At 39.2% G+C, this 16384-nt stretch overlaps 1 protein-coding gene across 3 annotated transcripts in view; it reads left to right on the forward strand.

Moving 5' to 3' along the window:
* The window catches only part of fat2 (FAT atypical cadherin 2), a 96890-nt gene that overhangs the window by 53950 nt on the left and 26556 nt on the right, over positions 1 to 16384 (forward strand). For all 3 annotated transcript variants that reach the window (XM_017429751.3, XM_017429750.3, XM_037977616.1), the window contains 6 exons: positions 352 to 585; positions 3520 to 3909; positions 10468 to 10679; positions 11765 to 11902; positions 11978 to 12121; positions 15940 to 16137. In XM_017429751.3, the coding sequence (XP_017285240.1) occupies positions 352 to 585; positions 3520 to 3909; positions 10468 to 10679; positions 11765 to 11902; positions 11978 to 12121; positions 15940 to 16137 (1316 nt within the window). The remainder of the gene's footprint in view (positions 1 to 351; positions 586 to 3519; positions 3910 to 10467; positions 10680 to 11764; positions 11903 to 11977; positions 12122 to 15939; positions 16138 to 16384) is intronic.

The raw sequence follows: 16384 nt of genomic DNA on the forward strand, positions 1-16384 counted from the left end.
AACAGGTAATTTGAGTAAACTAACAATCTGTAAGTTGGTCAGTGATGTATAACCTAATAGACCATTTAAACATAAATAGACTTTCCTCTAAGAGGAAGCATTTAAACAGCTAACAATTAATGAAAAAGGGTAACAAATGTGCAGCATATCTGAGAATAAATTCTATTGTGATGTTATTGTATGTTCCAAGATATTAGTGTTGTGTTGAGATCAAAAGATGTGTATTCAGGTTACAGCAGGAAGTTCTAACAGAAGAATAATGTAATTAAATTCATTTGTTTCAGAATAAAGGATGTGTTTTCTGCTGTTAGTGTTTCTGTGGTTGACTGACTGGGAATCCGCTCTCCCCAGGTGAGCTGTTCACCTGGGCTGCTTTGGATCGGGAGGCGGACTTGGAGTACAACCTGGTGGTGAAGGCGACAGACGGCGGGGGTCGGTCCTGTCAGGCCGACGTCCTGCTGATGATCCAGGACATGAACGACAACCCGCCTCACTTCTCCACCAGCCACTACGAGGTCACGGTGTTCGACAACACGACGGCGCGCACACCCATCTCGGTCATTTACGCCACCGACGCAGACACAGGTGAGCTGCTGCCGACGTTTCTAACATCTCTGTGGGTTCAGTTGGATTTATGACAGTAAAAACACCACATTGTTTTCTCTCAGGTCACAACATGTTGGTATCAAGAATTCTTTTTACCCTGTTAAACACAGACCTGCCTTTATTTGTCTGAATCTAACTGATCCCAGTTATAATAAAACACTAATCCATTCCTAACAGAGTTCTGAATTCTGAAACTCCCATCTCATACCTTTTTATGTGCCGTTCCAGCTGTGTTGGTAATGATCTACCCCTAACCTCAGCAGCATTAGCACCTCACTTCACACATGAGTTCACTGTAATTTTACATGTTTATCAACTGTTAAGTGTGCTTTATAATCAGCATTCAGCTGCAGATCCTGACATCCCCCTCAGTAAATTTGTTTTAACCCCTCGAAGCGTCTGGAAAGCAAGAGCTGCACAACGAGAGCGACAGCTTTACTTTGGAAGCAAACATGTTTATTCAGCTTAATTTATCCAAATACATTCCTCATATTTTACACTGCAGATGTTTTAAACTAAAACAATCAACACAGGGCCACATCCGAGCAGCGTTAGAGGTTTAAACTCTTATTAACGATGTTCATTTGGAACATCATGGTGCATTACCATGTTTTTAACCACCAATTCCTGCTTTATTTAAAATCTCTTCTTTCATCTCTGTGTGATAATTAAACCTATCTGTGGATAAAACTGTGTCATTTAAATGTGTTTTTAGGTTGTTTTGCATTGCTATAGATTCCCACTTTCTTGGGAAATGTGAAAAAAGGTGTGCTGTATGCTTTTTATGAGGGCAGTGGTAGCTCGGGGGTCTTGTAGGTTAGAGCCCAGGTTGGATCAGGAGGGGCATCCGGCATAAAAACAATTGCCAAATCTTTCGTGCGAAGTTTGCTTGCTGTGGCGATCCCTGAAGGAAGAAGCAGGCGAAAGATAAACAACAATTTGTACGCTTTTCTTAGAAGTGAGTGCCATAAAACATCAGTGGAAACACAACCATACGGGTTGATCTTAAAGTTAACCATCGCCTGTTTTTTTTTTTTTTGTTTTAGGATTTTAATGCACTAAAAGTAAATATCACCACATTTGACTCAAGGTTTTAAATCTCAAAAGTAACTTTTAGCCTCTGTTGGACCAAAATGATTGACTAAAGAGTAAAGAAAATGATAAATAACAGATATTTTTGCTTGCTGTCGCCTCACATTAAGAAGGTTACAGGTTTGCTTTTTCTGTGTGCATGAGAGGGTTTTTCTCCCACAGACCAAAAATATGCATGTTTTTTTGTCCCTAAGTGTGAGTGAGAGGGTGAATGGTTGTCTTATTTGTCTCTATGTGTCCCTGTGATGGACCTGTGACCTATCCAGGGTGTCCTCTGCCTCTCCTGTTGGCATTTTAGTCATAATGCATCACAGTTGATAGAAGATCATCAAAAAACAAAACCATCTAATGACATTTATGTCATTTTGCACCCGACTGAAGCGTTATATCGTCATGTAAAAGTTCTGTTAGTGAACAAGTGATGCCACGTCTAAAGAACTTTAAGAAACCTGGGAAGTCAGAGTTTTGTAACCTTATCTCAAGTTGTGATCTATTTTTTTAAAGTATAGTCTTGTTTCTTTGAGTTTCTAAATCATCTTCCTTACAAATTGAGTCAGTGGCTTGATTAGTGGCTCATAAATAAAAAAGAAAATGCAAACCTCATCTTGGCTATTTATGAGCGAAAAATGAAATCTTCAGGAAGTAAATTAGTTATGTTGTTATCATTTTTCATATCAGCGAGTCCTGGCTGTGTGGAAACTGGAAACCATCTTCTTATAATAACCTGCCAAATGTTTCACTCAGTGACTGTAATCCAAGGCAAACTGATTCAAGCCGAAGTTTCGGTACTGCAACAAGACGGAGGCAGAACTAAAAACAGCTGGGGCACATTCAGCCACTCCTTCAGATGTGCAGCAGCTTGTTTTCCCACAACTTTCTCACAGACGAGACGCTGAGTTAGATCTGTGCGAGGATTTAATCTGTCTGCTGGCGTCTCTGCACCTGTCACATCTTGATTTATTTCTCAGCAGAGAACATCAGCTGAATTCTGCAGGCATTTAACTGATTTGTCTTTTTCTTTTTAGATATAGTTATCTAAATTCTGACGAAAACGACAAAAGTACATTTTCCTTCTTGGCTCATTTGAAACCGTCTGTTTACGTTTCGTCTGTTGATTCCTAATCGCCGCCTGTGGGACTAAACCTCACAGATATTAGAAGTTTTTATAACACCTGAGCAGGTGAATGATGAATGATGCACTATTATGTTTTGTTTGTTAATGGTGCTGATTTAGAGGCGCCTCATGTTGTGCAACGACAAGCAGGTTTTAGATTTATTTTACAGACCCATGAGTGCATCAGATAAACTTTCAGAGCAAACAGCAAAACTTTGGTTGTCAGAAAAATAAACGAATAAAATAATATTTTATCCTGTAAAATTAATCCTTAATAAAAGTAAATATTTTTTTGTGATCTGAATCTAAGTTCATTTGTAGTGCAAAAACTGGCTTTATTTATGGTTATTCAAAGTAAAGCAAAATAAAAAAAAGGTGTGGAATTGTGGTCAAAATTCAGAGAAAACATATTTATTTATGTAAAAACTTGGATATTCTTTTATGTTGGAAAGTCAAACATTTCCAAGAAAAAAAGTCACAAATTAAATTATGATATTGTCTGATATTCCACCAGCTCCTTTTATTGTATTTTATTATTATTATTATTTACAAAGACTAATATCTCAAATAAAACCATTTAATCAGATCATTCAACAACAGTCAGTTCAGAGCTCTGTAACGTTTTATTGATCCTTTCTGCCCACAGAGGTGAGATTTAGGATTTAAGGTATTAAATCTGAGACTTTATGCTTGTTGTTGTTTTCCAGGAATAAACTCGGAGGTGAAGTACTCCCTGCTGGAAGGCGACGACGGTTACTTCTCTCTGGACGAGGTTTCGGGGGTCCTGCGCCTGGAGCGACCTCTGACCTCTGACACCCCGCCAACCTTTGAGCTGAAGGTGAGGGCCACCGACCGCGGCCTGCCTCTTCAGCTTTACTCCGTTGCCACGGTGACCGTGGACGTGGTCTCCCTGGACGACTACCAGCCGGTTTTCCTGAGCTCGGAGTACACCGCCCAGCTCCCAGAATCCTTGGCGGTCGGGTCAGAGGTGCTGAGCGTCTCCGCCCTCACCAGAGAGGGCGGCGGCCCGGATCCCATCGTGTACCGCATCATCTCAGGAAATGAGGACGGGAGGTTCCTGCTGGACTCTCGAACAGGTAGGAAAACGGTTTGTTGAATCTGCTTTTTTATTCTTTCATTTGATCTCTTTTTACAACCCTTTGGCAAAATAAATGTTATATTTAGGTAAAGATGTATTATTATTTTTTGCATGAAGCTGCAACTGTAGAATAAAATAATAAATAATAAAGTAAATCTGTCAAAGAACAGTCACATAAATATGGAAATGTATAAAGGGGGTCATAATGGTTTATTGGTGCCCTTTTTAAATGTTTAAGCATCTCTTTTCACATGATTAATACAAAATATACTCCTGTAACAATATCTTTGTATCAGTAAATCATAAATGACCTAAAGATTTCACTTCTGAAGCTGAAACTATTGGAAAGAAAATATTGATTGTCTCAGTTTTTTGTCAGAGAGAAACTCCTGCTTCTTCTTTGTGTTTAACATAATTTAACACTAACTAACTAAAGAAATGTGATAAGGGCTTTAATTTGATTTTCCTCTCTGAAGGCTGCAGCTTTCTTCAGTTGATGCATCGCAGATTGAAAACATTTAGGTTTTATATTAAATTAATAAATTTCTTAAATGTATTAATGTGCTTCAGCTTTCATTCACTGTGATGACAACAGTGTGAAATGCTTTGGGCTCAGGTATGAATGTGAGATGTCATTTTAACATTTTGGCACATAATTAAGAGACAGAATATAAAAGAAAACAAACTTTTGGCATCAAAGAGAGAGGAGAGGAAGAAAGAGTCCACTCTTTGTTTAAAGACAGTCCTGAGGACATTTATATCCACATTCTGGACAGAGACAGTTTGAGCTAAATAAGCATCCATGTTAAACTGGAAGGTTGCAAAACATCCAATATTAAAAGCTTTCAGTTATTCAAAAATAAAGAAAACGAAAAGTTGTTTTGCAAACAGAAATCTACAGAAAATTCTGTAAAAATCACACGACTAAAAGCAAAACTAATCAGCTGGTTATTTCTGCCCACATCTTGCTGACAGTGAAAGAATAAACACAACTTTCCCAGTTTAAACTAATTACTTTGCAAGGACACAACTATTTGAAATCACACTGCCACCTACTGGTCGCACTGAGAACTAGCTTCACACCAGAAATTAACTTAAATGTTTATAAAACAAAGTTCCAAACTTTCCCTTCGAAGTGAAAATGAGGTAGAAGCAAGCAGTTAGACAGTAACCCCTGACCCCATTACCAGCGGGTTCCTGTGTTCGCAGCACGCGGCGCAGGTTGGACAGGTAGGTACACATCCACAGGTAGCAGCGTTGGAAGTCTCACAGGATGATTGATGACAGATGCTTATAAGTCACATGAACAGCAGTAGGACATCTTCTGGAGACATCTTCCAAGGGTTAGACGTGTGAGCTCAAGTGTTTGATACCTTCTGCACCGAATCTTTAAAAACAGCCTTTCTCAACAAGCTGTAAACAAGATGTGGGCTTCAGTCTGCTGTGAGAGTGGGTCAGAGTTAGTAGATTATCAGTTTATTTGTTTGGTCCACTTCATGAAGAGAGGCTGGCTCACTGGCTGCTTCAGACCACAACAGATAATTCATAGATGTCATCAGAGTGACTCAGAATAAAGATAAATTATGGATCCTTTGCTTCAAGGATGTCGTTCAGGACACGATTTCAGAGAGTAAATCTCACTCTGCTCCTGGATCAGGAGGTGTTGTTTAAACATTTGACAGCCGGTAGTTTGTCATATCTTACTGCAGGTGCCAGATGGACGAGGTTTACCCATCGTGGCAGCGTGATGTGTCGTGAATCACAGCGAAGTGTTTGACAGTCCACAAATCTGCCTGCAGCTGGAAGTTAAGAGTCATCAGGAGAGATAAACTTATCATCTGACAAAAAGGAGTGGCAGGGATGATCCGATTGAAGACAGGGTGGCGTTTCTTTTTAAAGAGCTCAGAAACACAGTCCTGTTTGTTTCTCAGAGAATAATGATGGAAAAGGAAACATCGGCTAACTGTAACCAAGGTAAACACTGAGAACTGAAAGATTTTAAACAAAAAAAAATCCCCAAATAAAATCAGTTCAGCCATTCAAACAAGATAATGTGTTTTTAATGTTTTAATATTTTAATGAACAACAAAATTTAATTTTGAACAATGAACTGTTTGATCTCTGGGCGACGATAAAAAATCCTTTGTGTTTACTGAGAAAATCATCACTTTACGTTAGTTTTTTATTTGCCTTATTTCTGAAACTATCAACCATTTTCGTTCTGTGTTCTGCAGTTTTTACGAAGTGAAAATTAGCATTTAATTTTATAAGGTAAACTTCACAAATAAGAATTTTATTTTTGAATCTTTTTTGTCGTTTTAAAGAAGATAAAATAACAAAGCAATTATTGCAAAATAATTAATTTTTATAGTAGATTCTGTTATGCAATTGACTGCAATTATTTATGTTTACCTTTTGTATAAAAAGCCAGTTTTTATGACTGCATCTTAATAAAAGCAAGCAAGCAAGCAGGAACTTTTACAGAGAATTATGATGAGTTGTCATGAGGAAACTGACAGCAGTAATATACCTGATTTAGTTTTCAGTTTCACCTGAACGGCATGCGTCTCGCTGCGGTTCTCTCAGTCACCTGCACAAACACGTCTGCATGAGATATTAACAGATTAAAGAAGCTATTTCTGTTACATTTATCACTTTTGTTGACAAAATCCTATTTAAAAATTGCACAAAACAACTCTGTGATATAATTTAGATAATTCTTATCATAAATGCCATTCCAATAACATTTGAGTGAACCAATAACTAATTTATTGACCTATAATAGTCTTAATAAATAACTAAATAACTTAATTAGACACCTAATCTTTTCTTTTTATTTCACTCATTTTTTGCTGAAGACAGACTATACTTCGGTTTTGTAAAAACAAACAGAAAACACCTTTTTTTGTATGTTTTTATGCAGCTGTATGTGTTTTTTTAGCACCGTGGCCCAGTTGAAGCACAATAAGCCTTTTGAACGGATATCAAATGAAATTCCCCGCAGCTTTTAAAAGATCTTGCGAAGTCTTCTCTTTGAGTTTCTAAAAGCGGCGCTTGACTGCGTGTTTGTGTTCCCGATAAAACAAGTGAAAACTGGAAGCAGTCAGGTTGACAATGACAAACAAGTCTCACCCAGTTCCCGCTCTGAGGGAAGTGGCTCCTGCTGAGCAGAACCAGCTCCAAGACGAGCTGAGTGTTCGTATCAAAGATGAATCTACGGGATTTTAACTGTCGCTGTCACACATGAACGTATTTACTGTACCTGCACGAATCCCTGTGTGTGAAAACACCAGAAACAGGCTTTGAAGTATGAACCTCTGTGGTTTATTCAGATTTTCTAAAGAAAGGAGAATCATTGAACCTGAAGGCTACACATTATTTACCACTTTGATTTATTGCCAGTTTGCCTCTGCCTTCAGTAAATTGTTGTTTGTACAACAGGTGGAGAAGTATTTTCTGTACAATGAGACACTTGGTGTGAATTTGTTGTTGAGCTCTGATAAGAACCGTTAAACATCACTTCCTCTGAGCTTCAGTTTAGCATCAGTGTTCAATAATTGTGCTGTTTTGAACGATAAGCTGTGCAATCTTATATCTGAAAGTCCACCTTCCTCCTTGGAAACAAGTCTGTTCAGTTTAAATCAGCTTCTCTGGACTTCCTATAAAATACTGTTTGAAGGAGACATTATGTCCTGTTTCCACATGTTGAGACAATCTTTGAGTTCCTCAGATATCTTTGTCATGTACTTTACTCAAAGCACAACAAGATTACAGTACAAAAAACCTCTCATATATTTAGTATTTTAAGCTTTTTTTCTTTGACACTGATTTTAGGGCCTCATTAAACCTATGTTTCTGGGGCTACGACTGTATGAGACTGGTTGGTAACTCGAACTTGACTCAGTATTGCAGAAAAATATGCACATTTTCTGCTGCAGACTCACTGAACTCTTAGTAACCAGTAAGTCTAGCTGCAGCAATTCACAGCTTATTTTTATATGCATGGCTTAAACATTACTTCAATGCCCACTTTGGCAGCCACACCACATTTGTGATTAATTCTACTGGACCTTAGAAAGAGGCAGGACCTTTTATTTAAAAACTATTTATCAGCAGCGAGGATGTTAGACCTGAACATGATGATTTCTATCAGAGGAGAGCTCCGTGCACTTGTCATGTTACTCCTCTTGCACTCTTCAGATGAGTTGCAGACACCTGCAACTAAACTGAGAAGGGTTCAGAAGGGTTTGAGACACCTGTGAAATCCTGTGACGAGACAGAGAAAATTTGTTGCACAAATTATTTGAACATGTTCAAAATTCAAGCAACTTCGCGACTCCAGTGATGAAACTGAGAAGAGACTACCAGCAGTTGCAGCCAGCAGTTGCAGCCCTTACGACATCACTCCTGCACTTTCTTTCTCAAGGAGTCATTTTTGTGGTGATTCAAACATCGTACTTAAAACCTTTAACAGACCTCTCAGTTTTCAGGCTGACAGTTCTTAACAACCCACAGAAAACAGTAAAATGTTTTATAATATGTCTCTTAACAGATAGAAAGCAGTAATTGACAACATCTTCGTTTGCTTTTTTGTTTTATCAGATTAAATGATGGCTCTTACACCTCTTGACCTACAGTTATTGTTTAACCACATTCTGTATATAAATAAATCGTAGAGCTTCTAAAAGTAAAAAAAAAGATAATTTGGACAAGTTGGTGTGGTAAGAAAGATGAAAGTCAATGAGATCTGAATAAGAACAGTCTCAGTCAGTTTTCTCACAGTAGAAAAGTGTAAAAAGAACCAATAAGTGAATGAATAGGACACGTTGGATCATTCATACTGAAACTGGCTGCAGAAATCTCCTTGATCTCAGAAAAATCAATAAAGTGAAACTTGTGTTGCAGATAATTCTCTCCATGAAACCTGGAGGTGTTCAGTTCGAGGGGAGGAGGTAGATGGTTGTTTACGCTGGATCTTGCTTTTTCTTTTATTTCCATGTAGAGTATTTCAGCACACTGGCTGGCAGCCTCAGAAACAGGGAGTGTGTTTCACCCACACACACACTCACACACACTGCTGGATGTGCCGAGCTGCGGCGGGCAGATACGCTCCGGCTCTGTGTGGGATAATAAGCTCACAGAAGAGATCCTGTTGCTTCAGACCTATTCAGTGGAACAAACACAGAAAAAGGCAGCAGCTTCGACGGTTGTAAGGGTCCTCATTTCCAAACCGTGGAGTCCGTGTAAGATTGTTATAAAGGCATCGTAGGCGTCTCCAACCCATCTCATGAGCAATAGAGCTGTGTTTTGACACCTCCTCTTATTGTTTTAGTTTTAATTAGTTAAGCAGGAAGTGAAGAGGCTGTTTTGTTCAGATTAACAGACTCTGACTTCTTTTATTGCTGCCATAAACTAACTAACACATGAAGACAGCAGCCAGCTGTGGAGAGATACTTTCTGAAAGGTTAAAGCCACAGCTTCAGTCAGCTCACAGAGTATGGGACATCTTACCACTCAGACAGGATGCGTTCAAGTCAACGTGGATAAATTAGCATCCAGAGAACCTTGTCTGCCCTATAAGAACCTGTGATGTGCAGTCACAGCGACGCCTGGAAAACAGATCGAGGTCTGACTGAAGAATAGGGTCACTGAGATTTGAACATGTGGTCAAATTTGATGGATTTCTTTCTATTTATGGACCACCAACGAGTCACAGTTTTCGCTTTTTAAACATGTCACTTCCACCTGTTTGGTAGCTTATTAACAAACTGGATTCACCTTAAAATGAAATACTGTCAAAGTGAGGATTTATTCACAGTAACAGTTATTAATTACTGCTATTTAGGAGTCCTGATCTTTATTTTGTTCCTGTGGAAATATACCAATGAGCTCTTTGCTGGCTGCTGTACAAATCAGGAATGGCTTTATTAAATTAAATTAAATTTTACCAGGGTGCACACAAATTGGAACATTAATAGCAACTGAAGCAGGAAACTAATAGAGACAAACAGAACCGTCCCTGACAATTCTGAGCAGGTCTCTGTTTGAGCAATTAAAGTGTTGTGCAAAAGTATTCATCCCTCTTGGTAGTCTTTCTATTTTGTTACCCTATAACCTGGAATTTAATTGGGTTTTAAAGCAATAAGTAGGACTAAATACTGCAGGTTAAAAAGCTAAATCAAGAGAACAACTTGTTTTAAATATTAAAACAATATATATAAAATTAAAAAGAGGAACATGCAGATGTATTCAGCCCCCTAAACTCAATCTGCAGAAGTTTCATCATCAGGTCTTCATGATCCTGGTCCATCTAACCTGGACTTTCTGTGACTGAACTGCTGCAGACGGTGCTGCTTGTGTCCAACAATCTTTAAATCAAACCAGAGGGTCTCAGGTGGACCGAGGTTCAGGCTTTGACCGGAACAGTCCAGGACCTTTAACTGGTTCTCCTTATTTGGTTCTCCTTGTTTATCAGTTGTTTGAAATTATTTATTATCTCAGTGTCATTTATATCCGACACCAGGTCAAATCTCTTCTTTTCCTCGTGTTCTTGCAGGCCTTTTGACTCTCGTGGCCCCACTGGATTTCGAAGTTTTCCGGGAATACTACCTATCTGTGGAGGGAAGTCGTGGCAAGTCGTCCCTCTCTGACATCACAACGATCATCATCAACGTAACAGATGCGAACGACAACCCACCGGTGTTCGCACAGAGCGTCTACAGCACCGAGATATCAGAGGATCTGACTCCAGGAAGCCTGGTGATGACTGTAAGAACCAGAGAACACCAGAATATAAAGTCAAACCAAACATCTGAACGTATTTTAGAGATACTCTGTTTGAAAAAATGTTCCTTGACCAGGAAGGAGCTTTTACACATCCTCCAAGATTAAAGAAGTTCTTATAATAATTAAATCTTCATTATAGTAACCTACAAACACAGAGTCCACATCCCAAACACTTCTTAAACACATCATCAACACAAAGACATCAGTAACTGAAGTGCACTTTCTTTAGTTGAAATAAAGACCATTTATCAGTTTATTGTTGAGCTTTTAAAGCCCAACACACAAACTATGATTTTTTTAACCTGGTAATATTTATATTTCATGCAAGCACATGCACTCAGATTAGTTTGTTTCTCAGGACACACATCTGTAACATGGCAGGAAAACACAAGAAAGGTTGAACTTTTCTAACATCTCACACTGATAACGGCACACATATAGTAACATTACATAATTTTGTGTAAAAATCAGAAGAAATACAACAGGTTGGGTGTAATGTCCGGTCAGCAGCTGACAAAGTGGTAATAACACAACTCAGCAGCTACATGATGAGTCTGTAATCATATGATCGTGTTTCATATTTGACATTTTCCTCTCAGCACTATTTTACTTTTATAAGCAGTATTTATGTTTTTAACAATCAGGAGACACAGTTACAGGGTTTTATTGTTACAGTGAGATGGGAGATCAATTATTATGCAGTTAAAAGCAAACTTTAAAAGATAATTCCTTTCTTTTTTGTTTTTTTGTCTTTGTTAAATCAACATTAAAACAGGATAAAGAGAAGAGTAGGTGAAAATATTTTCTACATAAACATTTGGATGTAAATGCTGTGAGTTATCTGACTGAATTAAATTAACTGCATCTTAAATTTAGAAGCTTTAATAAACTTACTCTCTAGCTGCAGAAAAACAAAACAGATTATAAAAAAATTTAATGTTTTCTTGTGTTTTCAGTATGGATCCAGTGTTGGATAGTTATTCTGGGCTGTTTACTGTTTGTTTTTACCTCTTACACCCATACAAGATAAAAGATTCATCCCTTTACTTGTTTTCACCTACCTCCAGGTAACAGCCAATGACCTGGATGGGCCGATCAATAACCTGCTGCGGTACTCCATTGTGAGTGGAGACGTTCAGCAGCAGTTCTCCATCCACCCTCGCAGCGGTGAAATCACTGTCCGCACTGCGCTGGACAGAGAGGAGGTCAGTGTGCGTCCAGGCAAACCGAAGATTTAGATTCAAAATCATTCTGTTAAAAGCCTGACTGTCCCTCCGCAGATCCCTCATTACTCGCTGACGGTGCAGGCAGCCGACGAAGGAAACCCTCCACTGCTGTCAGCCGTCCTCATCACCATCACCGTCCTGGACGTGAACGACAACAAGCCCGTTTTCTCTCAGGTTAACCACAACCTGTACCTGCAGGTACGCAAGCTAAACATTTCACACTCCGCATGTGACAAATGGTGGATTTTCTGTGAAACAACTCCATCAAATTGGCAGTATGTTGATGCAGACTCTTAGTCATCCATGTTGTAATAATCCATAATGTTCACAGAATATCAGACACCAGATTTTAGGTGTTATTCTCGCCGTGAGCAGGCTCGTGTTGGCTGCTCTACATTTCTGTCTGGATGATGCATCCAGTTTGCTGCAGGCATGAAAAAACAAGCCTGGCCTACGCAGCAGTCAGTGCTGCTCCACAAGTGGTTTTACAACAGAAACATTTAAAAAAATGACTGCAAGTTACAAAACTCACAATTTATATCAAAGACCAAAGAAGAAAACATTGTTAAGATGATGCAAAACATTAACATCACTCTTTTAGTAACTTTTTGTTTTTCAGTGTTTCATTTAGAAGTTACATTTGTGCCGTTTTTTATACTGGACCTTCATTTGACCTCTGCAGGACACCATATTTCTTTCTTAGGTATTTAAATTGTTTTTTTCAACATCTGCTTTGTGCCCAAAGACCATCCTTGTCCACATCTTAAAGCAGTCACAAATCACTGCTTCGACAAACAACCAACTGCCGACCGCATCCTAGAATAAATGACCTCTGGTGTCCTGAACAGGGACCGCTGCATTCATGTGTGTTTTCTGACGTTAAAATGAGAACGGCAGGATTTTATCAGGATGACCAGGATGAGCAGGAGGCTGTAAAGCTCCACCTGCATCCCAACACAGTGATAATGAAGACAGACGAAGCGAAGATCAGAGAAAATTAAAGGAAAATCAATCGGGATCAAACCTCCTGGATCAGTTCCTCGTTGTGCGTCTCTAACTGACCTGTAAGAGTCATAAGGGTGATGCTCAGCGCTCATTAAAGTGGGTGCTGAGTTCAGAGAGGACTGTGAGGATCAGCTGTCACAAATGGTTTCTGTGTGACTGTGACTTGTAGGACATCAGTGCCACCCTCTCACTTCACACCTCTTATTACCTGGCCTTGTCTGCTGGTGTGGAAAAACCTTTAACGGGCAATTTACTTCCACTTTTGTGCCTGTGAAAGCTTGTGTTTCTGAATGCTTTTGGGTGACCACACACCTGTGTGTGCGGGCTCCTGACAGGATGATCAGAACATTTCAGCTGGTTGCTCACTGATGCCCCCGTGTTTTTCTGCCAGCTCTCCATCACTAACTGCTACAGACCTGCCAGCTCAGAAACTCCCATCCAGTCACAGAATAGCTTGTGCAAAAGACGAAACTTCGCCAGACGTGTGGCGATGAATCCAAACTCTCTGAAATGGTCCCATCTGCTGATGTCTTCACAGCCAGCTCTGCCTGATGAAGGAACTCTGATTGCATGGAGCAGATGGACGCAGCTGAAACAAGGCAAAGGAGTTGTTATTTTTCAGACAGGTGCTGCAGGTCCACAGGAACCTGGGTTCTCTCTTTGCTTCTTAATTGCAGACTTTTGTTTGACTATTTGTCACCCTTAAGCGTCTACCTTTATGAGTGGCACATCTGCTGTAGCGAACCAAAGGTGTCATATTAGGAAGTTAGAAAAACTTCACCTAAAGCAACAGATGAACAGGTAATTTATTTATTTCACAGAACATCTACAGAGGATGAATCAGCTCTGTAGCAAAGTGACAAATCAGAATAAATTTGTGTTGCCTAACTGTCCTGGATGACCTGAAAGGATTGGCTTTACTCAAAGGTATTATCAATAAGAAAATCACAGCAGTTTCACACTCAGATTTAATAAGATTACACTCTTCTATTCAGGAACATCCTGCATGTTTGTGGAGTTTCAGTTAAGATGAATAAATTTATGACTAAATTAAATCAAATTAAAGGGGTTTTTAATTAATTTAATATCAAGAAGAATCCTTCACTGTATGTTGAGTTTATTTCCTGGAGAAAAATAACTGATGAGCCATCAGTTACTCAATGAGGAAATGGGGTGAGGGGATTCTAACTCTGTCCAATTAAAATGTCTTGAATTTTAGCAGAACTGAGGTCTTTTTTTTTTTTTTCGCTTCAGAAGGTTCCTAGCCGCGTGAAATTAACAGGAAGTGTCTCAGCAGGAGCCGTAATAAAAGCTGTCTGATTTTTTTTAATTACTAAGGAAGGAGCACCCGTGCTGCCTTTATAATCTGCTTTTAGTATGAACCAGATCCATTTTGACCCAGGCAAAGAATTCCCTCATAATAGGTGTCTATAAAGAATCCTGAGCAACAGATCTATTTAGAATGATCTATCTGACAATATCAGCTGGATGAATAAATATAAATCAATGTTTCTGAGAGCAGGGAGAGAATTCTTTAGGTTTTATAAAAAAAACATTGTTTTTGGAGAAAAACATCCAGTGTTACATATTTACTGTTTTGCTTTCAATATGAAAACATAAGCTTGATGATTTAAATATATTTAATTGAAAGTGAAACTGGTAATTACATGCTGGGACTGCTTTGGAACGATGACAGAAATTTAGATGCATGAGAAGTAGCCGGTCTTGTGAGGCCTGGAGTCATCCGAATTACATCCTCTGCTGCCATCCTGCCTGCAGCTCGGCGTGGAAATGAAGACCAACAGATGGCATAAATCTTCATCAGAGGGGCAGCAATCAGATTAGGATTGTATATTGCAGATGCAGATCTTGTACCTGTGTCGAGCCCTCCCCCTTACAGTACAGCACTTTAACAGATACTAACAGACCACACAAGATCTTTGTTTTAAACTTTGGCATGCAGGACAGCGGGCAATATGCATTTCTTCAAGGAAGAAGTTTTATCTTCATGAAGATTTTTAAGGTTTTATGCAGAACAGCATTTAGTGACGTCATTAGAAGGTGGACTTTTTGACTGCTTGACCCGGATTCGTGATTAAAAATGGCAGATCCAACCACTCAGAGCAAATTAGACATTTCAGGAAGGAGCTTTCTAAGAAATGTATTTTAATCACTTTGGTCAAACGAGATCAGTTATATAAACTGAAGACCTCAGATTAGGACATTTTGAAATGTCTGGTCTGACAGTTTTGTTCAGTTTAAGTTGTGGGACAGGCCACGGGTTGGACAGGTGATTCGTGCAGGTTGGGATTCTAGTTTCTGAAACCTCAGTGGAGTTGAGGAGTCTGAGAAAGTAGAAATAGGAATAGATAGAAGTCTGATAGTGCTGGTTTGATGCTTTGGCTCTGACGTGGTCACTGCGGTGCAGAGGAAATGAATCCTTTTTTTCAGTGTTGCCCTGCATCCGAGTCCCTCCAACTTCAGCCTGACTCCACCTCCACATCCCTCAGTCTGATGAAGTTTTTCTTTGATAAACCCGCCTGTGTCTTGTGATGCGTGCTGTAATTTAAATTTCAAAGGCTTCATAAGGGCTGTTTCATATTTTAGCCCCATAACTCCATACTTTGTATACCTTCCTGCCATCCATCTCCTGAGGCGTGTTGTGTTTTGAGATTGATAACCTGTTTTGTAAAGGACCACTGGTTTCTATTAATATCAAACCAGCTCAGCAGCCTCTCAGATGAGATAAAATGGGTAATTCATCACAGCAAACAGTTTTAGATCCTTTTTTGATTAAATTAGTCCAAGGTTCCGTCCTTTGGTACAGGAGTTACAAACATGATGGACATAAAATTAGAGGAAAAGATATAAGGAAACGGTGCTGATGAGGTTTGTGTTTGTAAAGCAGAACATGGAAATACTGAATTCGGTTGCTGTTTTTCATTGGCACCTCATGTAGAACTGATTAAGTTTAGAAAAAAAAACTGAAATAATGAAGCTGTTTCCTGCAGGAGGGCGAGTCCATCGGCAGCAGCATCCTCCAGCTGGTGGTGAAAGATAGAGACACCCCGAAAAATGGCCCACCTTTCTCCTTCCACATCATCAGCGGCAACAATGAGCGCCGTTTCCACGTCGACCAGGGCGGCCTGCTGTCACTCTCCGCTCCTCTCAGGAAGAAGACCAAACCCTTCCATCAGCTAAAGATTCAGGTAAAAGAGAAAGATTTTTATTGCCCACAGCCAAAAGGCTGGAGATAATGGTTTCTTCTGTGTGTTAGCAAAATATCTCATGAACCACAGAACAGATTTCAATGAAACTTTCTTAAAGTAATCATTGGCTGTATCTCTTCAACAAATTACATTTTGGAGTCAATCCAGTTCAAGATGGCCCCCACAGCTAATCGATATTAGTCAACACTAAAATAGCTATAAATTAGTTAATATTACAAATATTGAA

The sequence above is a fragment of the Kryptolebias marmoratus genome, linkage group LG9 (assembly GCF_001649575.2).
Source record: "Kryptolebias marmoratus isolate JLee-2015 linkage group LG9, ASM164957v2, whole genome shotgun sequence".
Classification (NCBI taxonomy): Eukaryota; Metazoa; Chordata; class Actinopteri; order Cyprinodontiformes; family Rivulidae; genus Kryptolebias; species Kryptolebias marmoratus.